The 25,460-nt window shown below is 37.4% G+C and overlaps 3 protein-coding genes across 10 annotated transcripts in view; 1 reads left to right on the forward strand and 2 right to left on the reverse strand.

Moving 5' to 3' along the window:
- Positions 1 to 583: 583 nt before the first annotated feature.
- LOC110167289 (ictacalcin-like) lies at positions 584 to 1,919 on the reverse strand. The gene is made up of 2 exons (XM_020932622.2): positions 1,782 to 1,919; positions 584 to 888 (listed from the first exon to the last, which is right to left on the reverse strand). The coding sequence occupies exons 1-2, from the start codon at positions 1,917 to 1,919 to the stop codon at positions 745 to 747; spliced, it is 282 nt and encodes a 93-aa protein (XP_020788281.1). The 3' UTR covers positions 584 to 744.
- The window catches only part of trim46b (tripartite motif containing 46b), a 40,171-nt gene continuing 16,604 nt past the window's right edge, over positions 1,894 to 25,460 (forward strand). For 4 of the 8 annotated variants that reach the window (XM_055157309.1, XM_055157315.1, XM_055157314.1 and 1 more), the window contains exons 1-5: positions 16,447 to 16,646; positions 21,222 to 21,483; positions 22,105 to 22,282; positions 24,550 to 24,748; positions 25,110 to 25,256. In XM_055157309.1, the coding sequence (XP_055013284.1) occupies positions 16,554 to 16,646; positions 21,222 to 21,483; positions 22,105 to 22,282; positions 24,550 to 24,748; positions 25,110 to 25,256 (879 nt within the window). In that variant the 5' untranslated portion in view covers positions 16,447 to 16,553. The other 4 variants (XM_055157311.1, XM_055157312.1, XM_055157310.1 and 1 more) reach the window with 4 other exon arrangements.
- Positions 12,714 to 15,535, reverse strand: LOC110167288 (protein S100-A10-like). Its single transcript, XM_020932621.2, has 3 exons — positions 15,377 to 15,535; positions 13,967 to 14,108; positions 12,714 to 12,966 (listed from the first exon to the last, which is right to left on the reverse strand). The coding sequence occupies exons 2-3, from the start codon at positions 14,093 to 14,095 to the stop codon at positions 12,808 to 12,810; spliced, it is 288 nt and encodes a 95-aa protein (XP_020788280.1). The 5' UTR covers positions 14,096 to 14,108; positions 15,377 to 15,535; the 3' UTR covers positions 12,714 to 12,807.

Here is a 25,460-nt window from a genome sequence, read left to right on the forward strand (position 1 = left end):
TGCATTTAAAAGATATAATTACCTTTAATCCTATATTACTGAAGAGGAACCTTTTGTAACTATGACTTCAGTTGGCCTACTCAGTTTTATTTTTAGCCTTTATTTATTTTACCGGAAGACCCTTAAGATAAAATCTATAAACTTGCTAAGTGGTGACAGTGACTGTAAAAGTCTTCACACTTAAAGTGAAAGTAAAATGATGATAGGTTATGTCAAAGTAACAACCATATAGGACATAAACATGACATAAACATTTTGTATATCTTTTGGTTGGGACAAGGGATCTGTAATAAGAACCGATATAATAAGATGCTATTATACTTCCATGGTTGGAAGATACATGTAAAATCTCCAGATAGAGGGTCATTAGTATTGGCATATTGTTTCTATTAGCCAGGGTTGATCCTTCAAAAATGTCAAATAACATTTACCAATGTGACAGTGCCTTTCCTCTTGAGAGAAGAATGAAACGTCTTTCTAAAACCAATTCCAGATGACTCTCAAAAAACATTTTTTCATTCGATTTCTCTGGATTAAGCCTACACTGATTTTCACATGATGATAAAGCACACAACACATAATAGTACTTACATAATTTTATTTTATTATCCTTTGTATTTCAGTCAAATTAATTTTATTCACAATTTGTATAATCAGTATCCAAGTTTAAAATAAAATGTTTTCCTTCACAAGCACCATTGCTTACATGGGTTATGTGCACTGGCCAGTAGATGGCGCTGACTCTCACTTCTTCTTGATGAAGTACTCATGGCACATTTGAGTGAGACACACCACCAGATTACAGAACTCCCTGAAGTCCACACTGTTGTCTTTGTTTGCGTCCAGGTCTTTGAAGATGCTGTCCAGAGCAGCCTTATCACTCACCTTCTGTACGAGGGGAAAAAATGAACAAGACAATAAGCAATGGAATTTTACAGCTCATTTGAATCTAGAAAGAGTACTCTTATAAATACTTGAAGTGGTAGTATATAACTTTCTAGAGGTGGAAAGTCAACTGCATAAGTCCATGGAAACAGAAAATAAAAACCATACTTAGGAATGTTCTCCATGGAGATAGATATGTTTTATGCTGTGGAAGATTATAACCAAAGGAACAACATTTCTATGGAAACAGTTTGGAGGAGGCGGCCAAATAAGAGGCAAGTTTGTGGAGATGCAAGCCCACTCCCAGTAAAGATGCATGTTATGTGTATGTATATTACTTTAAATAGCCAGTACGTATAGTATTTTTTTCATCTTTACAACTAGAAGATAGAAAGATGTAAGACACAGGAGCAACTTCTGGGATGAGGTCACTTGACATGAAGGAACAAACTGATCTTAGCACATAACAACCTGGAAATGTGAGTGATTGTGGAGCTGAGTCAGAGTCTTAATACATTTTTTTCAGCTCCACTACCACTTACATTTTCACTTTGGTATGTGTAAAAGATGCAATGTGTAACTTTCTGCTGGAGGGTCCGACACCTGCTTGTCTTCAAGGAAATGTCCCACAGTATGGCATTAAACTTATATATTTGCATGGAGACGAGCCTACAATGCCTCCAGGCAATTTTTTGAGCAGTAAAACACATGTAATTGAATAAATGCAACATAGATGAGTTGCATCCTGTGATACATTTCAGGCAAATTAGTAATATCTCCATGGAAAAAAGTCTGTGGTGGACTCCCAACCAGAAAAGTTCCACAGTGCACCTTTAAGCCAAATTTCTATTCCTCCATACTGTGTTTTGTATTGTAGACGTTTGTGGGTGACTTACGCCGAGTGAATCTCCAAACTCGTTCTGTAGCATCTCCTTGAGCTCGGCCTTGCTCAGAGTGTACTTATCTCCTTCTTTGCCTGAATATTTATTGAAGGCAGTGATGAGGAGAGCCATGGCCTGCTGGACGTCAGACATGATGGGAGTCTGGAAAACAACAAGTCAACAGTAAATAAAATAATTGGTGAGAAGCTCTTAATGACCATTCTATTGAAGAAAAGTTACAAAAGAAGGCATAATGTATGTGGAGAAGGATACACAACATTATGGACTTAGACAAACTTTACTGATCCACAAGGGAAATTATTTGGACACAGTAGCTCACACATCACAATTTATTATAATAACAAAGAGCAACAATATAAATTTAAATAATAATAATAATAAATGCAAAATAATTCTAAACAATTATTCAAGTGAATCTTTGTTATTTTATATTTTTAGATACATGAAAGCAAGAAAAAAATGTATATCTGAAACTAGCCTTTTACAGTCTGTGGTTCGGAGCCGGATTTTTTAATGCTGCTATGGCGCCAGCTAGAGGCAGGCACGAGGACGGATAAGTTTCACAACATTTGGGTTAACATGTGGTGATGTGGTTAAATTTAGTAAAGCTAACAAAGGGGAACATCAAGAAATATGTAACTGAAACTGGCCTTGCCTTGTATTCTATTCTCTCTGTAAGATTCAGACCTGACTTCTCAAATGCTGCTTTGGCGCCATCTAGAGGCAAGCACGAGGACGGGTAAGTTTCACTACATTCGGATCATGCAGTGTTGTGGTTAAATTCAATAAAGTTAACAAAGGAAACATTTAGACCAGACTGCAGGGAGTGGTTCAAGGGCCGTCAGACATGTGAGTTATTTCAGAGGAAAGAGTGGGCACTGCTGTAAATTATGAGTCACTTTCTTCAGACACTTATCTGGGCCCAAATCTTAACTTGAGAATTTTATTGTGGGCTACATTTTGTTTCTGTTTCAGATTCTTGTTTATAGCTGATATTTTGAGTACTTTTGCTCATTCAAAAGCCATAATATTTAGTTTTGTAAATTGTTAATTGCTATAGATTTCCATCACTCTGAACCCCATGGATAAAATCCTTAAAAGCAATGGGCCTTTTTCACTTGTCTGACTCATATTTATTAATTATTTATTTAATTATCATGCATTTTAATCATGGTTAAGCATAATTTAACAGATACATGTAGTAATAAATTTCACAAACTTGAGTTAAGTTTTATCAAAGATCAACTGCAGAATTTTGGACAATTATAAGTGTATAATATTTGCAGTTTAGCCTTTCTTTCCCTCTTACCTCATTATTACATAATATAGTAAAAGCTTTATTACTTAACACTTGTGTAGCAGAGCCAGGGAGCCATGTCTAACAGGCCTGCCAGTTTTCCACAGCACAGAAATAGATTCATTTCCACCAGGACCTGCTCACAGTCTGTTACCCCCTGTCTCTAACATACATGACACAATGCATCTCTTTGGCAACATCTGCATCTGCCTTGAGTGAGATCAGGTAAAACGCAGGACGTGACATGAAACCATTGTCCCCAAAGTAACAGTTAGAGCTTGTATTTATTTAAATGTTTTTTTTTTCCACGCGCATTGTTAGACCCGGGGGAGCAGGTTCAGGTTGAGAAGGGGGACCTCTCGTGGGGGTAGCTCTGCGGAAACAATGGAAGTAAACATATCCGACAAATAGGTGAAATCATAGTTAGGGATGCACTGTGTATCACCATGGTAACTTTTAGACTTAGACTTGGTATCAGTCAGTGCTTAAGAAGTAAGGATGAGAGCAACAATAAGGCCTACTTCTACTACTACTACTTGTACTATTGCAACTACTAATAATGCATGTTTATTCGGATATTTGATAAATGATAAAGTGCTTTATGCTCCAGCAGTAATCAACAGAACCATAAAGGCAATTGTTTTATGTTACTAACCAGGAATGTAGTCTACAAAATTCTGAAAAGTACTTAAAAATACAGTGTCTCTAAAAGAAAATATGTTTAAAACTAGTGTTGCATCACTGTTTAGTTTTGACTTTTGCATACTTGCATTCAAATGTCTTATTAATACAAGTTTGTTAGGAAAATTATTGCATTTTTAAACTTTTAGTGCTAACTCACCCTGTTTAACGTGATAGAGAATAATGCAATGTATATCTTTCTTATTCTGCACGTTAAAATAGTGCCCATATCACACCTACTTCTCCTTACAAAAGTCTCAGTTGCCATGCACAAATAAACTTCTGCATTTTCCATTTGGTTTCTTCTGTATTTAAGTTGTTCCATTTCCATCTTGAGAATCACTAGTTGATTTCACTTGCATGGCTATAACTTTGCATGAAAACTTTACTCTAGAAACATCTTTTATCGTAAAAACAATACTTGTTGCATCTACTCACCTTAGTTGGGTTTTGGGCGTGCAGACTGGAGTTCTGGATGGTCTGTAGTGATGTAGCGGAAGATGCAGGCGATGTTATATACCTCGCCACACCCTGCTCCCTCCCTTCTCTCCTCCTCTCCTCCTTTCCTCCGCTCCTCCTCTCTCTCTCTGTTCCTCAGTGTCTCTAGTGTTTCCATGTCTTTTTCATTTACTTGTTAAGAATCGCTTTATTGTTGCTTTGGTAATAAATCTCAACAAAAGCCTAGTGACTATTCATGCAACTTCAAAATGGTCAGATTTGCATGCAAAGGATAGAAGGGGTCCACAGTAAAAAGGCAAAAAAATATTATACATGTCCACTAATACCAAAACAGAACATGTAGTACAGTTATATTAAACCTTTCTTTGTTTTAAAGGTGCATTGTGTAACTTTTCTGGTGAAGGGTCCACCAGTTGCTTTTCTTCATGGAAATGTTTCAAAGTATGTTATTAAACGTTTCTATCTTCATGGAGACCAAACTAGACCAAGTGACAGGTCAGATCTGTGGAGAGGCGACCCTGCTCACAGTGAAAATGCCTGTTTTTAGGTATTTCGGAGCCATAAAACCACCTGCAACTGAATAAATGTAAAGGTAGAGCTGTTAAATGTCATACTGTGGAACATTCCAGACAGAGCAATGATATTCACTGAAAAAAGCAGGTGACGGACCCTCCACCAGAAAAGTTACACAATGCAGCATTAAATTTCAGCAAATAACTTATCATCAACCAGTAAAACTATACTAGTACTACTTCTACAACAATACAGTAGGGCCTGAAGAATGTAGGCATATTACAAGTAAATGATAGCTTGAGTATAAAGGAAATGGCACTGGGCATGTTTGGTTCCTCCCTGGTTTGGCCACAGTGTAATTAAAGTGAGTCAGCCATCTTCCGTCAGTAAAAAAAGTTTTTAAGCATGTTTATTAAAGAGACAGAGGCTTTGCACTTTTTGAGAACATCCACAAAAGAAAATGTAAAGGTTCTATATTAACTCTTGTGAGCTTTTAGCCATGTTCCACAAAAACCTACCTGGAGCTGTGTTTTGTTTATTCACACATGAGTAATCCTTAATTATTACTCTGTTAACATCTCCAAAGCTTAAAATGCTCTATTTCACCTTGTGATGTCATGTAATTGTGGTTTTAAAGTTAACAGCTGCCTTTTACCTTTTATTCAGCAGAGATAGGCAATTCCAGGGCTGAAATTATCCAAATAATTCTAATGAAAGTGTATGAAGTTTCAAAACACAGAGGAGCACTTCCTGTATTACCACATGATGTCACAAAATGAAGCAGAGTATTTTGCATTTGAGAGAAGAACTCAGCCTAAAAATGCAGAATTTGTGTGTTAAACGTGTGAATAAAACAAAACACAAATTCAGGTATGATTTTGATGAGGATACAACATTATAACAGATCAAAAAGTAGTGTAATATAGGCCCTTCAGACAAAATGTGCAGGTTTTTCTACTAAAAACAATGCACAATTCTTTTTAAAAGCCTCAAGTTTAAGATAACAAGTCATATAGCTTTTCACTGTAAACACACCTGTATGCACATGTATGTCGCCTAAGTAACCACAACGGTCTTTACATTGTTCTTATTGTTAAAAATGTGTTGTCTTACAGACAAAGACATACTGGTTTCAGAGTTAAGCCCTCCTTATTTTTGCTGGAGAGGCAAGTTTTACAGAGGATTCAGTCGAAGCCATTTACAGCGTGATGGGTTTGCCAAGCAGCCTGAAGGAAATTCAAGTATTTTTGATTACTTGTTAAAGGGTCCATATTATGCTATTTGTTTGGAGTTGTGTTTTCTTTAAAATGTTTAACACACAAACCCTGCATGTTTAGGCTGAGTTCTTCTCAGTCAGAAAACATGCTGTTTAGGGCTGCTCAATTATGGAAAAAATCATTATCACGATTATTTTGGTCAATATTGAAATCACGATTGCTGTTTAGATGCATTTATTTAGTAATTCTCTCTCTCAAAAAAACACTTTGTTATTGATAATTTACACAAAATTTTCAAATTGAAGATAAATATAGGCTACAAATATGTACCTTAGAGCAGTTTTGCGATGTATAAAACATAAAATGAATAAAATATACTTTGAACATGATATAAAGCACAGAAAAAGATAAATGGATCCAAAATAAACTATATGTCCAGCTGTTCTGCAATCTCTACATTTAAGAAATAAATTAAATATAGTATAAACTAAACTTTGTTAAGCTTTAAATAATTTCAGCTCAATTTTATGAATTTGGAGATCGTTTGACACACAGATCGAAATCACGATCTAAATTCGATTAATTGCACAGCCTTTACCCTGTTCCACCTTGTGATATCATGAAGTAATAAAGAAAGCGATTCATTGTGTTTTTAAACTCCATACACCTTTACTAGAATAATTTGAATAATTTCAGCCCTGGAATTTCCCATCTCTACTGAACTAAAGGTAAACGGTAGCTGTTAGTAAACTAACACCAAACATGACATCACAAGGTGGAATATAACATTTTGAGCTTTGGAGATGTAGACGGACTAATAATGCAGGATTACTCAAATGTGTGAATGAAACAAAACACAACTGTGGGTATGTTTTTGATTAGCTAACATGACTTAAAGCTCACAAGAAACTATTTAGTGCATTGTTTCCACTGTGTACTCAAAGTTCTAAGTTAGATTTTTACTAACCACCCGGCTGCACCGACATCTGTTTTTATTTGTACATTGGCTAGCTGTTTTATTACATTATCGAAACTATTTTAATTTGCTTGCAGGATGGTGATCACTTTCCTCTGGATGTAGGCACCAGTGCATAGTCCTGCTGATTATATGTTTTTATATGACTGTCTCCTTCTGAGTGTAAACAGACTCCTCTTTAGTTAAATTACACTCTGTTTCATCCACATTTTTGTGCTCTTTTGGGTTAGAACAACTGTGGCAAAGGTCCAGTCCTGTCTTAGACCTAGATTTAGAGCTGTAATAGTCCTGTTATAGACCTGGTTCAGTTCTAGTAGTACTGAGAAAGCAAAACTTTACTTTGCTAATGTGAAAATGTTGTATGCATTATGTAACTTCAGTTGGGGGTCCATCACCTTCTTGTTTCTATGACATGTCATTGCTCTGCCTGGAATGTTCCACAGTATGACTTTACCTTACATTTATTCAATTACTGGTGGTTTTATAGTTAAAAAATACCTAGAAAAACGGGCATTCTGACTGTGAGCAGGGTTTCCTCTTGACAGATCTGACCTATAACTTTGGTCTGGTTTGGTCTCCATGGTGATAGAAAGGTTTAATACTGTATTGTGAAACATTCCAGACAAAACAAAACATCTCCATAGACAAAAGCATTTGATGGAAAAGTTAGACAATGCACCTTTATATTAGAGCATATTAGATACAGTTGTGTGATATTATAGGAATAAAACAAGTTACTGAGACTGATGAAGACCATTATACTGCTATATTTATATTTTTTATTGTCTGAGATCTGATCACTTCTCTCCAATACTTCATCCATGACTCACCCTCAGCTCCCTGTGCACATGAATCACCGCATCCAACCACACGGGACAAAACTTCAGCTAGAACTGCCTTGGTTTGTTTATCTCTGTGTGGTCCCAAATCTCTAATGCCTCCCCAATGTTTAAGAGCAAGTTACAGTAGCTTTTAATTTACAAATGATCTAAATTGCAATGAAGTAAAAATCATACAGACAGAAGTCAAATGCAAACTAACTGTCAGTTCTATTTAGACATTGTTTTGCAGTTGTGACTTGCTTAATCCAACCAAAATAGGACATGCACTTAAATTGTTGTGGCGTTTTGGTGGTAGGCAACATCTGGTACAACAACTGGCATACGCAGTGAAAATTACTTAACAAATCTCCATTTTCTTAACTTGTATGCCCTCTAGTGGACAGCCAAAGTAGTGACAGTGTAATTTCCTAGAGCAGTGGGTCTTGTGATTTCCTCTTACAATACAGAATACAAGCTTAATATCTGCAAGGCACATAACTGGTGAGCAGGATTTTAATACAAAGTACATTGATTGACCTTGTGCTAACAGGCTTACTTGTAGCAATTATTCAGCCTCAATAAAAATGAAGGTACTGACTTAAATGTTTATCCAAAAGAGTGTCTGTAAACAAATTTCATAGACTTTCACAAACCAGAGAGGTACGACAGCTGTTGTCTCTTGTGACATATTGGATAATGCTCTCAGTTACTATTACCTTACAGGTCAGTGATTTGTTAAATTATGTAAATTATGACTCAACACTTTGAATACAAACAAATAAGAATGTATTCATCTCTTCTATTTTCTAATTTCTATCCTCTATCTTTTACTTCATTCCTCTCTTTATGTGCAGTTGTATTGATCCTTGATACTGAGTACTACATTTCTGCAATAGTTTGTAGGCCTATTTAGTACATTATGATGAACATATTTTGTGAAAAGATTCTGTTAAAAGTAAAGCTGTTAATATACTAGTACGTAGCTGGAGAGTGTAGAATCATAGACAGTATATATAAGTACAATCTGTGTGTAGAAAAGAGCAGTTTGTTGAGGGTGTGGAGGCTCTTGTTTGTTCAGATCATTCATGCAAATCCTGTGACATAACTAAACTGTAAACTAAGTCATAAAAAGCCCCATATACAACACATAATATGGGCACCTTATCTGTCATTAATCTATTTATTTCATCTAATAATGCATCTTTTGTTGATATGTGCCTCATAACTGATCACACCTCGAGTACAGTGCTGTAAACCATGATATTACATTTGAGTAATATTCTGTGTAGCACTTGGTTTATTGGACCCATATTAGACTTCACTGACAAATGCACAATTTTCATTTATCCAATGTCAGTAAAATTCTGTGTTTATTAAATATGCTCATGTGTAACTGGTGACCTCGCAAGTGACAGGCAGATCTGTGTAGAAGTGACTCCCGGTCTATCGTTTTTCAGGGTATTTCGTAATTAAAAAGACTTATAATGATAATAATAATAAATTCAGGATAAATAAGTTAAAGCCATATTGTGGAACATTCAAGGCAAGCAATAATATCTCCGTGGAGACAAGTAAGTGGCGCAGTTCCCACCAGAAATGTGACATATTCTATATTGTTAACCTCAATAATCAGTCAAGTTATATGTTACATTAACCTACTTGGAGACCCAGATTTTATGAACTGCTTTTCTTCTGTTCTTGTCAATAGCTAATTAGTCTCAGCTCTACATTATAGCCTTTTAAAACAATTAATACAACAGTCAAAAGATTTTACTGATTACTGGAGTTTGTTAAGTTTGTATAATTCACAAATAGTTCAAAACATCCCATAAATCACATTCCTTCATCAGATCAAACCTCCTCACATGAGTATTAAAACGACACGTTGCTCAGAGTTTTGGTTAGCAACGCACTGTTTTGATGTTGTTAGGTTCAGCCGTTGCCCTTAGAAACAGGCCCAGCCCAATGGATTTTCCCTCAGTTTGACCTCATAGGCAACACTTCCTCCAGCTACGACTTGGTGTTTATTTACAGTACATGCAGCTTTACTGAATACAAAACAACAGACTCACTTTAAGTCAGTAACAGCTGTGTATACGTTGAGATTTGGTAAAGAAAGATTAAATTAAAATGCAAAAAACGCTCTGAAATGTTTTGGTTAGGACATGGGGCGATCCTCTTCCTCTTTGCTATTTTCCAGCTTTCACCACCACACCATGACACATCCGAGGGAGTTCATGGAAAAAACTGCACAGAGCTGCTGATATGCTGTGGTCTCTGAGTCAGACAGCCCTAGTCATTTTTGTTACTTTGTCCAAACCCTGAGAAGAAGCAGTACTCTTAGTAGCACCAGGGTATTGCCAGTGCAGAAATAGTAGGCCATAAAGAAGTATGGTGGGGGGTAGTTGTAGTTGTTGTAATCATTGTAGTCATGGTTGAAGTAGACTTGTTCTTTATCCAACTAATTTTACACAGTATAATATTTATTTTTACATGTATTATTGTTGCTGCAAGAAGCGATAGGACAACTTGTAACTATAATAATGCATTTGTCTTGCTTTTCCAGATTCATTTTAGGCATTATTCATTCCCACCATACTTGGTATAGTCATAAGCTATTGTAGCCACATCTGTCCTGAGGCAGACTGACAGAAGTGAGGCTGCCAGTGTGTGCCCTCTGACCTCTACCAACCCTCACTCACACCACATTCACACTAGGCAATGTGGGTCAAGTGTCTGCTGACCCACTGTGGCACCTGGTATTCCCAGTGTTCCCCATAACGTAGCTGTAGCAGTAGTGTTACAGTATTGGTAGTAGTAGTGTAGTAGTGATACAGTATTGGTAGTAGTAGTGTAGTAGTGTTACAGTATTGATAGTAGAAGCGTTTATGTCTTGTGTACTTAGAGTCATAGGGAGTAGTATTAGGAGCTCAGTATAATGGTTGGTGACAGTTGTATAGTAGCTTATAGTCTTTTATCTCTGAGATACAAAACACTATGTTTATTTTTATCTCTTATCTATCTATTGATCTTACCTCACACTAAGAAGGAATAATAATAGTAGTAGTAACAACTGGAGTATTTGGCACTGAAGTAACAGTAGTAGCAGCAGTACCAGTTCTAGTGGGAGTATTTGTAGTATACTTGATCACTCCTCACTCATACTAGTTTTACCTGTGAGAACATGATGGCTAAATCAATTTTATCTTCACTAACTAATTAATCACAGTAGCCACAGAGATTCAATTAGTGGTAGTGGTGGTCGTAGTAGTAGCAGTAGTAGTACCGACACATTGTGTAAAATCGATCACACAATGACTAAAGTTCCACATTATCTTGCACCAACTAATCACATTGGTCACAGAGTTTCAACACCTCCTTTACAAAGGGTGTGTTTATGGTTGGGACATTCTGCAGATTCCTCAGGGCAGTGATAAGAAGGAATTATAAAACATGGGATTGTCTTTCAGTGTCCACCCACCCATAAGACAACACTAGATTACAGCAGGTGAGCCTTCAATCACACTGGAGGAAGAAGTAAGTAGTCAGGAGCAGGGACTTGGACCATGCATCACTAAATAAAGCCAATGAAAATATTTATGGTAATGAAAATAGTGATACTTCTAATAATCGACACCGTTGAGGAAACTGATCCAATATGGCTATTTTCACATATTTTTAAGTTGAGAGTGCAAAATTAAGATTGTCAAACTGAAAATAAACTTGATTTAAGTGTATTTATCTTGAAAAACATTTTGCCAGTGGAACAGGCATTATTGTAAGTGAAAAAAGGTAAATGACCTTATTGCACTTCAAATCAGAAAATAAATGACACATTCTATTTAGACCATAGACTGTATACATAAATGGACATACAGCAGCTAATGCGCTGATGTGTTCCAAATAGGAAATGATCATACTTAAGGCTCCTTCTGACCCAATTGACTTACATTAGAATATTGTTGCCCCTCTCTCTGTAAAAGCTGCAGTGAGCCTCGTCATTTTGGTCTTAAATTTTTTATAATAATGTTTGTAATATTGTACTGTGCTCCAAATTTGCCCCTATAACTACTAGCCTCATTTGACCCGAGCTGAAAGCTATGGGTGACGTCACGCTCTCTTACCAAATTCTCTAGTCTTAATAATTGTATTATGCAATTTAAAATATGTTCAATTGTTTTCATCTTTTGAAACAAATGTGTTATGTAATACAATAGGCCTATAGTCTACACCAGTCCAGACATGTCAAACTCTGGCACAGAGGCCGAATATGGCCCGCAGTATAATTATATTTGGCCCTGGAGATCATATTCAGTATGTATTAGATCTGGCCCTCCAGCTACAGATAGGATATAGAGACATTATTTATTTAAAATTTTGTTATTATTTCATATTATGCTTGTTCTGGATTCAATGATTAAGCAAAACTGTTATTAAACATTTATTATTTTTCAGTTAATATTTAGTTTGGCCCATGGCTTATTCCCATTTTTTAATTTTGGCCCTCTGTGAATTTAAGTTTGATACCCCTGGTCTACACTGTCATTAAACCTAAAAAAAAAAATATATATATATATTTAGAAGACTCAGTCCTATTTACCTGGATCATTGTGTGTGAACAACTTAATTGTTAATTGTGACTGTAGCCCTTTCAGTTTCATACACCTTCACAAACCAGAGATGTACCACCAAAGCTGTTGTCTCTTGTGACATTTTAACACTGGAGTGGGTTAAAAAAATAAGCCTTACTTCTTCCCACTCGATTCTGAGCATCATTCTTCATTTGTATGAGTCAATCTTAAGCTCAAATAGTATAGGCCACATTAAGCTCTGTGTCACTTTGTGTTTGTCCTGCTGTGACATCTCTCGAAATAAAGGAACTATAAGAAGATAATGCTGTCAATTTCTATCACCTTACAAACTCATTGAATTTGTTAAATGATATAAATTATGACACAACACTTTGAAACAATCAGCATATTTAATCATCAAAATTACAAAACAAAAAAACACTGTGAAATGAGTTGGTCTTTTCTTCTTCTGTTGTTTGGTTTCTTTACTTCATTCCTTTCTTCATGTGCATCTGGTAGCACTGCTCACAGGCGATCGAAAGTCCAACAACTAGAGACACAAACTCCTCAAAGTTCACCTGCCCGTCTCCATTTGCATCCAAATCCCTCATGATTTTATCCACGGCACCAGGGTCCTTCTGAGACTGCAATTAGACAAATGCACAATCAGAAAACAGGGCAGTAGATAGGAGGGGACAAAAAAGTCTGTTGTCCTGGCCCCAGGGTTTTAGGGGCCCAGAATAGGACACTCTTCCTATTAATTTATATTACAGGGGGGCCCAGGTGAGACTTGGTCTGGGCCACCAAATTTCTGTGATTGGGCCGGTCAGAAAAAAAATAATAAAACGACTGAGATGCTTCGAGTTGTGATTTTAGATTTTCTGTTTTTATGCTTTCTGGTTTTGTGTTTTTTTGTTTTGTTTTGTTTTTTTACCTCTTTCTTTATTGATATTTTTAGTTGTTTTTTTTTTAGTCTTTTTTAGTCTTGACAAGTACTAGTGGAGTTAAATAGAGCTTTATTTGATATTTCCATTTTATTGCTTTTTATATATTTTGTGCAGCACTTTGGAAACTGTTTTGTTTATGAAATGTGCTATATAAACAAAGTGGCTTGCATTGATACTCAAGGGGGATCTAGTTCATCCTTTGTGTAGCTCGAGTTCATACTTGGTTCAGCGCTAGAGTAGATTTAGTTTCAAGATTTTATTGTCATTGTCGTAGAAAAACTATGAAATTACTCTTACAGCATCAAACACTATACTAGGTACTTTATAGGTCTTCTTTAAAAATCACATAGAGTTTTTGGTGGTAGCATCTGTTCTGAATACTAAGACTTGAGAACCACTTTTATTGCTGGGTTAATGACACCACAACATTCTATAGGGCAATAATACTTAATACAGATGGGGGCAGCTAAAACTGATTGTGTTAAAACTCAGATTATTATTGTAATACAGTGAGTTCTGAGGCCAGGGCAGCTATAGAAATTATCAGGTTCAACATTTGTGAGTTTACATTTTGGATATTTCATGGCAAAGTACAATGTAATTAAAGGAAAAACTGGCTCTTGCCCTCCATCTGAGAGTATAACGCCATGGTCTAGAATCTGAAAACCATCCATTTAAGTAGTACAGTTTGGTTTACCCTGAGGAAGTTGGAGAGCTCACACTCCATCAGCTCTCGCAGGTCTTTGCGACTGAGATTTCCGTTTTTGGCGTAGCGGTGGAAGACCTTGATCAGGCCCTCCATGCAGTTTTCCAGTTCTGAAGGCATGGTTGATTCTTTACTGAAAAAACATGAAATAATGTTAAATTAATTCAAAATAATTACTCACTGGCTGTATTGAGTGTGCAATATATAGATAAGGCGTGGTGATGTGATGATGAAAATCGTATCATAATCTCATATCTGTGACAATCTGCTATTTATTATATAGCTATTGTGATTCACTATTTCTTTGTTTAATGCAGTTGTCTCTTCAAACAGAGTTACCCCTCCACCCATTTCTCCAATCGGCTCGCTGCTCACTGAATGAGTTAAATTTAAGTGCGAACTAGATGCACATCCATTTCCTCACTCTTACTCCTTATTACATAACTGCACTTTTCTATGCAAGTGTCCATTTAATGCCCAAACCTGAACTGCTGGAATGGTGTAAAGCATATTGGCAATCAGTTGGTTTTTATCTATAGATTGGTCTGCCCATTTAAGAAGCAAAAAGTACAGAGCAAGAGTTTCTCCTCTTTTAGTTGCATTTCTTATTGAAGTATTTGAGCGTATAAAGGAGAAGTGCTCTTTGGTCCAAGTGTCCTACCCATAACACTCCCAGGAAGAAGCCTGTTATTAAGTTGTTAGAAGATTACACCATGCATAACCTCATCCAGCCTTGTTTATAAAAAAATCAACCACTGATTTCCAATGACTGAAATGACTACTGTTTGAGCGGTGGGGTCACATGATGAACAATGGAGAGGGGCCCTGAAATGCTGGAATCTGGAGAAACAAACACTGAGCTGGCAAAGACTTACTTAGACTTGTGTGAGCTTGCCAGTCTACACCACACCCTGACAGGCTTTATATCATTACATAAACATATATTTCTTAACTTAAATGAACTATGGTGAAGCAGCACTATCACTATAGGATAATTTTAAAGATAAATGTATGACCCTTAAGATAAAAAAATAAAAAATATAGCCTGATATAGTGCATCAAACCAGACCAGCCTATTTTTAAACTTATAATTATCAATACATTATTATTTGAGCCTTGTATTTGTCTATATTCACTAGCAATGTCTAGACCACAAAATATTCCCAAATCAAGTTTCTATTAATTTACCCAGACATAAGCACGCATAAACAACAGAACAGACTGACTTGAGGCAGTACTTTGAATATGAACAAACTTCCTTGTTTCCCAGTAAACTTGTGAATACCAGATTTTAGCACATAATCTCATACATTCCTCACATTCCCACTGAGTAGAGACTGTGTGCAAAATAATAGGCAATATCTACCAACAGATAAAAAAGTAGACTATAGTTTTTCTTACCGGAGCGGGACAAGCCTGAGGCACGTAGCGTGAGCACAAAGGAGCGTTCGGGAGGTGGAATTTGGATTTGCGCAGGTTTTATACCAAGGCGCCGCCCCGAACTCTGTGCGCTCTGAGTCAGACAGGCTGTGAACAGTGGACCCTTTAAAAAAAGAAACTACTAGAAAAGTGCTGTAGTAAGTAAGTCACAAGTATATGTTTACAAAGATGCTTTACGTACGTGTAGAGGACAGTAAAGTTTGGAAAGGAAAACTAAGCAGCTTACATCCAAACTATGTCCTTTACGCACGTGATTGTGTGATTAAACACAATTTAATGTTGAATATATTAAATTATGTTTCGTGAATTCTGGCACCAATCTGTCACTTTAGAGATCAGCTATAAAAGATTTCATATAGACAACCAGAAATACATAGGAACTTTGAAGAACGCGTTATAATAAAGCAAAGAGAAGGGGTGTCACCTTGTGGGGAGGTTGGGGTATTGCATCAATTCCAATTGTGCCAAATAAAAATAAAACACTATACCGAAACATTACCCATTTAAAGTACGTAAGTAGCCTAAAATAATAATTAAACAATTTTGCCCCTTTTAGTATTTTATTTATTTATTTATTTATTTTTGCGTACATGATCTCTGGGTCCGTGAGCGTACTTTGCGTTATGGTTCTTGTGCTAAGCGCTCCATCTGGTGGACATTATGTGCATGATTAAATATCTGCAGACATCAAACATCAAAGGGTGTTTTCCCTCTGATCGTTGTTTTGTTGATGTTTGCATTCTCCAGAGAAACACATCCTCACGTTGAGCGTTGCTACACGTGTATAGAAGATCTAAATGCACTGTCCAGACGCCATCATGTTGATTTGTCTTTTCTCATGAAGCTGCGCACATCCATGACAGCAGCATGACCGCGGCGGCTTTGGAGGGGGCGGGGTGTCTGCTACAGGCGTCTCTCCAGCGGTATTCGCTCTGACGTGAGCGGCACATTCATCCACACTACGCTTGATTTCTTATTTACTCATTTATTTTAGGAAAATATGACTGTCAACCATCCGTTCGTTATTTAATCTGAAATTTGATCGCGTATTCAACAAGCTAATTGCCCAAACGCGAGGAGCCGGACCGTTCGCAGTGGATGATATGGCCCATGGCCTGAATTCTTCGCTGATTCCCAGATGATGCCAACAGCAGGTGGCTTTTTCTTTCAAGTGACAGAGATGGACGTCAAAGCAGCTCCACCGACCACGGAAGCTTTGGGCCGCATCAACGTGAGTAATGCGCGCGTGGCCATGTTCTAGAAACGATATATTATCAATGAAGCAAAAATACCTGATTAACTACATGCCCATAAATCTGATTTAATCTCAGTGAGTGTGTGTATCGCTTAAAATCACTCTAAAACACTTAGCCTATCAACGTAAGGCCCGCTGTCTTTCATGATGGACCATAAATCAGGAACCACACACATCCAGCTCTAACCTGGGCCTCGCGCAGATGAAATAATAACCCACATAAAAGAAAACATAAGACCTATTTGGCCAGGTTCATTTTGGCCCTTATGTATGGTGAGTTGAAGCTCCAGATAGGGGGAAATGACACGTTTCTCAGATGCTGGTTTCCATGGAGACGGGATGCGGGACACTGCTGCTCCTTGACCAGAGCAAAACCTGCTGAGTGTAGCATCATGCGCAAAGTGTGAACAATGGGCCGTAGTGCCGTGGACACGCGCACGTTTCTCAGCCCGGTATTTTACGCGTGGCCTTATTTCTCATGCGTTCCTCGCTGATTTCTTGCAGAGCTATGCCCCTCAGACCCCTCCCCTTTTATTGAGCTGCCGTGTTCTGTAGCGCTGAGCCTGGATACTTTATTATACTGTCATGGCGCCTAGGTTCCAGGTGAAGGTAAGATGCGCTAACGCGACGCATGCAGCATCTCTCGCGCAGCGCCACGACACCGGCTCTGCTTTGTCCCGCTGCTTTGCCCTCTGCGCTCTGCTGTGTCCACACATGAACACTCTTGTAGCTTTTATGGACATGTGCAGTTATGTTTGAACAGAGGGAAATGGCGACAGGCTAAATGCTAAAGAAGCGGCACAGACCGTCACGGGCCCAGTTGACATTGGAGAATGACACACTGAGATTACAGAGGGAAAAAGTGGGTTATTTTGATTAAGCCAATTATGTACCATCTCAATATAGGTCTAATCATTCACTGTAACCCCATTCTGTCAAAAATGGGTAAATTGTCATACAAGCTATAATCATATTCATAATAGCTCAAATTACAAATGAATCAGGGGTTTGAGTCACTTTGCAGAGTGGCATTAGCCCTTTCTACAGTGAGGCTCCTGTAGGCTACTCTGTGATCTGCTGTGATAAGATTATGCCACATCACATTATAAACAGAGTCAACCTCCCTCACAAACTCCCAGTGTCCTAGTTTTTACTCAGTACAAATGTCCTCCTAACCTCCTTTACTGCGCACAAACACATATTTTATTTATTCTTTTTTTCAACACCAAATCCACAGACACAATATTATTCTGTCCATAGTTAGGAAAAACATTCATGCATACATTTAAACTTTGTTTTTAACAGTTGTATATAGATTTGTTTGGTTTGGACCTATTTCATGGAAGAATGATCAAGAAAATACGTTATATGTTATGCTTGCATGTAATGTCAATGACTAATAAGTGAATGGAAACAACATCTTAAATTAGTTTGAAAGGGGAAATGATTGTGGCCATACCGTGTGGACAGTGCATGATCTCATCTAATCTTGGAAGTTTAACAGGATTGGGCCTGGTTGCTATGGGAGATGCTATAGGTATAGAAATAGGTGTCACTGGGACGACAGTGGCTCTAACATGCTCAATATACTCTCTTTAGGCAAGACACTTCACCCACAGTGCCTTGAATGTGGCGAGTGAGTGATTGGTGGTGTTCAGAGGTGTCAATATTGCAGATTGGCAGCCTCACGTCTGTCAGGCTGCCCCAGGGCAGCTGTAGCTACATCCGGAGTTTACCACCACCACCCAAGTATTGAGCAAATGAATACTGCAATGCTCTTGGGGTGTCTTGAAATGAGTGTTCCTTTATATTCCTTTGTATGTTTAATATAATGTGATTCAACATTTACAAACAAGTTTCTAATATTGGAAGGTATCCTTATCTAAATGGTCAATATTGTTTTGGCATTTTGCAGTTTCCTGAAAACAGATCAATAAAGCCACGATCCTAACGGTGCACCCGGCCACAGTACAGGAGTGTCTGATTACATCGTGTAACTGCTATATTGTCCAAACAGATGTATTCCCCAAAGGACAATGTATCAGTGAACAAAGTATTGGCAAAGCATTTTAGGTTGTTTTGTATTGCAATAACAGAATCTGTTATTATTTTTTGGATTCTGAAGTAGCAATTTTGCCAATTAAAGGTGCATTATGTAACTTTTATGGAGGAGGGACCACTACCTACCTCTATGGATTTGCTATTGCTTTGCCTGTAATGTTCCAAAGTACAGCATTTAACTTGTCTACCTCGCATAAGGTATTAAGAATAATACCTTGCTTTCTTAATGCCTCTCACACAGATCTGACCTGTAACATGGCCTGGTGCTGTCACCTGCTTCTGTCCATGCAGACAGATAAGGTTAATACCTTGGTTAGCAGATATTTGCCGTTTTTAGCGTATTGGCTATCAGTCATAAATCTCCAGCAGAGGCCGATATTTAGTTTGGCCTAACCAGTTGCCTGAATGCACTCTTAAGAAAGAAAATTAAGTTTTATTTGAACAATTAAGTCCTCTGGACTCTGCAAAACATTCCAGGCAAAGCAATGCCATCTTAAAGGTCCTTTATTATGCAAAATTGACCCTTGTGAGCTTTAAGCTATGTTATAATGTTAATGTTAATGGGAGTTTTCAACTTAACAGCCACATTTTACCTTTAGTTCAGTCGGCATTGGCAGTTCCAGGGCTAAAATTACCCAAGTGATTCTAACAACAGTATAACATAAATGAGAAAATATTGTAATATTAGCCCTTAAAGCACAAAAGTTACAGTGCACCTTTAATATAATTTGGCTGATATGGACTATTATAGATTGAAAATAATAGAATAGTGAATAGATTTCTCTCAGTCCTGCAGCTGGTCTGCCCTTCTCTCCGTCTCTTGTCCTTGAGCCTCACATGTATTTTAACCTCTAATCCTCACAGACAGAAGGCTGCTTCAGCACTGACCCACTAAAGCCAAATGGACCAGCTGAGTAATAAAGCCAATAAGCAGTAAATTATCAGAGGACATTAGAACAATATGAACAAAATTTGCCTTAGTGAAATCTCATGTGGCTGTCTTCACAACACGGCATATGGTAAAGTGTGAGGCAGAGTGAGGTGTCAAAATACTAAAAATGTTGCACCCGTAAAACTGTGATTAGAAAATGTTGTCTCTAAAATGAAGTAAATACTCTTAAGTTATTCAGATCTGCAGATATTTGCAGTTTAATTAGGATTTAATTCTTACTATTTAATGTTCTTGTCTCATTTATCTTATTTATTACAAAATTACAAAAATGTACAGTAAAAACATTAAGCATAATTTAGCAAATACATTTTGTAAATGGACCACCTCCTGAAGCTGGCCTTGGCTTATAAATGGGGCCAACAGCAATTAAAATACAGTCAATACACCATACAAATTACCTACATACTGTTATCTACCTATTTAATTAATTATTAAACACCTTTCCTATTACTACTACTACTACTACTACTACTACTACTACTACTACTACTACTACTACTCTTTATACACTTAATGTACATTTGGTCTTTTCATTGCAGCCCTGCTTTGTTTTAATTCTAAAGTAACATGTACAGGGTTTTATAGAGTCTTTCTTAAGAGTGCACTACGTGATCTCTCTGATAGTGGGTCCACCAACTGCTTGTCTCCATGGAGATGTTACTGCTTTGCCCAGAAATGTTCCACAGTACTTGGAGTTGTTCCACTGACAAGCAGGTGATGCCATCAGACCAAGTTACAGGTCAGATGGAGGGACATCCCACAGTGAGAATACAGGTGGTTGAGGATATTTCTGTGCAATAAAACACCTGTAAAATAAATGCAAGATAGGTAAGTTTAATGTCATACTACAGTGGAACATTCCAGGCAAAGCAATAACATCTCCATGGAGACAAAGAAGTCACTGACCCTTTACCAGAAAAGTTACAAAGTGCACCATTAAAATTAAACAAAACTCATTCTAAATATGCGGTTTGAAGAAAAACTCTACTTTTCTGCCGGTTTATGAAGGTTGTAGCTGGATTTGCTGAGTTCCATTTTGAGTTTGAAATATTGATTCAGTCTTTATTCATATTTGATGTGAATCTCGCCCTGTGTCCTGCTGAGGACATCTCATTGCTCTTCTCTGTCCTCTCTGCTCAGTCTATTTTTATCCCAGGAACTAGTCTGTATAAATCAGCAACATGACTTTGTGAAATGAAAACTGAAAGCTGACAACTGAACCATATTATAAGTATTAATATAAATGAAAATGAATACTTTAGCTTGATGTAGTATAATTTTAAGTTAAAACGAAGAACTTAAATACTTTAAATCAGTGGTCTGCTTCTTTTTTTTGAAAAACCATTTGACTTAATTTAGGGGCCAGTGGAAGAGGACTGGGCCAGTGGTGCAGAAATTACAAATTACAACCCCTAACCCCCAGGGGAAAAAAATAAAAAAATCTATATGTCATATTCATGTTTACTTTTTACCAGATTGATTTGTATATTTTCAGTAAGACACAGTGAAACATGCTGTCTCTCTGCTGCCCCCTACAGTCCAACATGAAGAGCCTGGAGCATGAGTTGCACTGTCCCGTGTGTAAGGACATCGTGAAGCAGCCCGTGGTCCTGCCCTGCCAGCACAGCGTCTGCCTCATGTGTGCCTCTGAGGTCCTGGTGGCAAATGGATACCCCCCTCCAGACCTGCCCCCAGAGCCCAACTCACCAGCATCTACCCCCAACACACGCTCTCCACGGGGGGCACGCAGACCCACGCCCAAGGCCGACCAGAGGCCCATAGACCGGGTGCTACGCTCAGGTAAAAACTACATGTCAGCCTGTGTTATTATGCCTTAGTTTGTATCTCATTGAACATTTTGTTTCACAGTTTTACTTTCTGAGACTAAACCTCCAAACAGTGAAAAATTCTCAAAGTGGACAAAACAAAATTAAGACTAAATCATAGATAACAAACATTAAAGGTGCACTGTGTAACATTTCTTGTGGAGGGTCTTCCACCTGCTTGTCTCATTGGAAATGCAATTGCATTTGCAATTTCTAGAATGTTCGACAGTATAGATTAAACCACAAGGGACACAAGCAGGTTACATCACAACGCTACATTACAAGCCAGATCTGTGGAGAGTCAGTTCTATTCACAGAATGAATTGTTGTAATTTTAAGCAATAGAAACACCCGTAATGAATAAATGCTGGATGAATATGTTTAATATCATACCATGGAACATTCTAGGCAAAGCAATAACATCTCCATGGAGACAAGAAATGTTACGCAGTGCATCTTTAAGTCTAAATAGTCTCAAAACTGGTAGGAATAAAACAGTTTGATAAAAAATAACTATCGATCCAAATATAAATAATATTCACATTTTCTTTATTACATCTTATTTATCTGTTTTGCACTCATCTCTGCCCGACAGGTCCGCACCCGCCCTCTCCGTCCCTGCAGCGCTCTCCTTATGGTGGGAGGAGGCGTAAAGATGGACCCCCTCTCATCATGATGTTCCCCTGTGGGACCTGTCGCAGAGACGTGGAGCTGGGGGAGAGGGGCCTGGCCGAATGTCTCCGAAACCTCACCCTGGAGAGGATAGTGGAGAGGTGGGCTTGTTATAACAGAGAATAAAATGTGTAGGATACTGAGGATAAGACAGTATACAATCTTGAATGAACAATTATAGTGATAAGAAAACCACTTTAAAGAGTCTATATTATCTTTAGCTCTTTTCTGATCTCTGTTATAATGTTATTTCCTCATCACAGCCATACCTCGTGTTGTGTTTTGTTTCATTCACACATGTTTAACACACAAATGGAAGTGCTGTGTTTTTTGTCAGTCTCTACTGAACAAAAGGTAAAAGTAGCTGTTAACTTGAATACAACCACTACCTGACATCACAAGGTGGAACAGACCATTTTGAGCTTTGGAGATATAGACTAATAAAGCAGAGTTTCTCATGTGTGAATGAAACAAAACACTACTCCAGGTATGTTTTTGAAGAGGTGACAACATTCTAACACAATTTAAAGCTCTCAAGAGACAGTTTTGCGTAAAATAGGACCTTTAATAGTTCACATTTCACGTTCACATTTATTGTCATCTTTACATTTAGAGTGACTTTTAGAGTATAGATTGAGTTGAAATGGGATGTAACAATAACTGAAATATTGTGATATCATATCATCAAAAGTCTCATAATAATATCGTGGCTGTCACAACATATCGAATTACAAGTTCCTTTGCTTAAATGCATGGTTTTATAATAGCAACAACTTATAAACATCGTAAACTACATATCCCCTGATTCATTTCAGTGCAGACAACATGAAGAAATATGTTTTTTACTTGAATTCTAGGGATTATGATGGAAATAATTCACACCAAAATCTTGTCAAGGTATTTTAAAAGCAAAAAAGTGCCCTATCTAATTACAATTTTTCAGCCTCTTCAAAATATCACAATAAATATTGTACATGGTGATAATATTGCACTGTGAGAACTGGATATCGTTACATCCTTATATGAAATGATTTAATTTTGCTTTGAAAACTGTTAAATTACCACTGCGTTCACACTTACACACACCATCAAACTAGGATTATATTACATTTTTCATCTTTGTGGGGTGTGGCCAGTCATCATCAGTAAAATGAATGAACAGAGATGAACCTGCTCTGGCAATACACAAGTGGAGTAAAAAACTACTATTGCTAACTACTGTAGCTAACTCAGAGCTCAATTAGAGTAAATGACCATAATGTAATGTCTTATGTTAGCCCACAGGCCGTATATAATGACTCTAAAGAGGGTGAAATAGCAGTGCTTGTGATGACTCAGGAGGGGTGGCTCAGCTGTGAAACACTCAAGTGGAGCTACAGAAAGGTGCTACTATGGCTGAATGTGTGTTTTACAGTCTGATAATTAAGTGGAGTCATCACTCTGTTGAAATGGATTTTGTGGTGTCCTGATTTATACATGTAAAATCACCCAGAGCACAAGATACAGTGCTTCTACTTTGAATGTGTATATGTCATAGAATCAGTGACAGTTTCTTACTTCAAGTCAGTGAGCTATAGATGAGTCAGTTTTCCACAATATTTAGTATTTAGCAAATAATGTAGAAAATGTGCAAAGCTGAATTATGACCTGTTCTGATCTGTTATAATGTTGTTTCATCATCACAAACATACCTGGAGTTGTGTTTTATTTCATTCACACATGTTTAACACACAAACCCTGCATATTTAATTTCTACTGAACAAAAGGTAAAAGAAAGTCAACTTAAACTACCGCTTCATGACATCACAAGGTGGAGCAGAGCATTTTGATCTTCGGGGATATACACATACTAATAAAAAAGGGTTAGTCAAACACGTGTGAATGAAACAAAACACAGGATTTTAACTCCAGGTATGTTTTTCAGGAGGTAACAACATTAATAACATGACTTAAAGCTCACAAGAGTCAGGTTTATGTCATATAGAACTTTTAAAATACAATTTAAGAGAATCTAGGGCTCAATTTTCTACAGCAGTTTTGATCCCTTGCACCCTACCTGAAATCCTTACACATTTTCATGTGTCTGATAAATCATTCAACTCTGAGGACAAAAGTTCACTTGCTTGTGGTCTAATATTATCCAGCAAGGTATAAAATGATATGTGTTACCTGCTGTAAATTCTAATATTTCTTGTTTTATTACTGTATTTCTTCAGAACTGACGAAGACTCTTGGATGAGACACAAAACCTTTTCAACTCTAAAAGTAGTTCACATAATTATCCTTTGTTGTTAGAATGTACTGTACCTATTAAATCTTCCTCTGTATTAACCGAATGCTTTTGTATGCTGTATGTTTCTCTGCTCAGATATCGTCACACTGTGAGTCTGGGCAATGTGGCCGTCATGTGTCAGTTTTGTAAACCTCCTCACGCGCTGGAAGCCACAAAGGGCTGTGCTGACTGCAAAGCAAACTTCTGTAACGAGTGTTTTAAGCTGTACCACCCCTGGGGCACCCCGCGGGCACAGCACGAGCACATCCTGCCCACACTCAACTTCAGACCAAAGGTGATGCTCAACTCTTTGTTTAAATCTATCAGTATTGAATTAGCACAAGTGAGGCCATGTGTGTGGAGACAGTGCTTTACTGTTTTTTATGGGCAGTAAAATAATCACATCATTTTTATCTATCTACATCAATATAAAAAAAAAAAGATTGAATAAAAATTGGGTCCATTTAACGCTGTCCATTATTTTAATGCTAATGTATATGTACTCTCACAAATACATACATCATAGAAATTGTGTTTTGCTTTGTTTTTTAACTTCCCAACATGATTTTTGTAAAGAAGCACTGGGTGCAGCACAAATGAGATTCAAATGAAAAATTGAATTATGTTATAAAGTAATTATAAAATCATTTCCCCAGGTTTTGACGTGTCCGGAGCACGATCAGGAGAAGCTGCAGTTTTATTGTAGGACGTGTCAGCGTCTCCTGTGTTCACTCTGTAAACTGCGGAGAGTTCATGGAGGACACAAAATACTCCCAGTGGCCCAGGCCTATCAGGCGCTCAAGGTACGACCAAGTCTCTGCTGTCAAATAAAACATTACATCACTGCTTTTACTGTTCATTTTTTGCCAAAGACTTTCCGTGTAATGCAACTAATGAAAAAACAAATTCACATCAGTCTCCTTCAACCCTTTGCCAAGAACATGAATATGTCCTGCAGAAAGTACAATTCAGAAATATTTCCCCAGGTTTGCCTCTAGAGGGCAGTA

Source organism: Boleophthalmus pectinirostris, unplaced genomic scaffold, assembly GCF_026225935.1.
Source record: "Boleophthalmus pectinirostris isolate CB_2022bp ecotype Guang Dong unplaced genomic scaffold, ASM2622593v1 HiC_scaffold_21, whole genome shotgun sequence".
NCBI lineage: Eukaryota > Metazoa > Chordata > Actinopteri > Gobiiformes > Gobiidae > Boleophthalmus > Boleophthalmus pectinirostris.

Coding starts and splice junctions, on each gene's coding strand:
- LOC110167289 (XM_020932622.2), bottom strand. CDS start 1,919: ATGTCTGACGTCCAGCAGGCCATGGCTCTCCTCATCACTGCCTTCAAT. Junction 889..1,781: donor AGTTTGGAGATTCACTCGGC/GTAAGTCACCCA, acceptor CCCCTCGTACAG/AAGGTGAGTGATAAGGCTGC.
- LOC110167288 (XM_020932621.2), bottom strand. CDS start 14,095: ATGCCTTCAGAACTGGAAAACTGCATGGAGGGCCTGATCAAGGTCTTC. Junction 12,967..13,966: donor AGCTCTCCAACTTCCTCAGG/GTAAACCAAACT, acceptor GTCTAATTGCAG/TCTCAGAAGGACCCTGGTGC.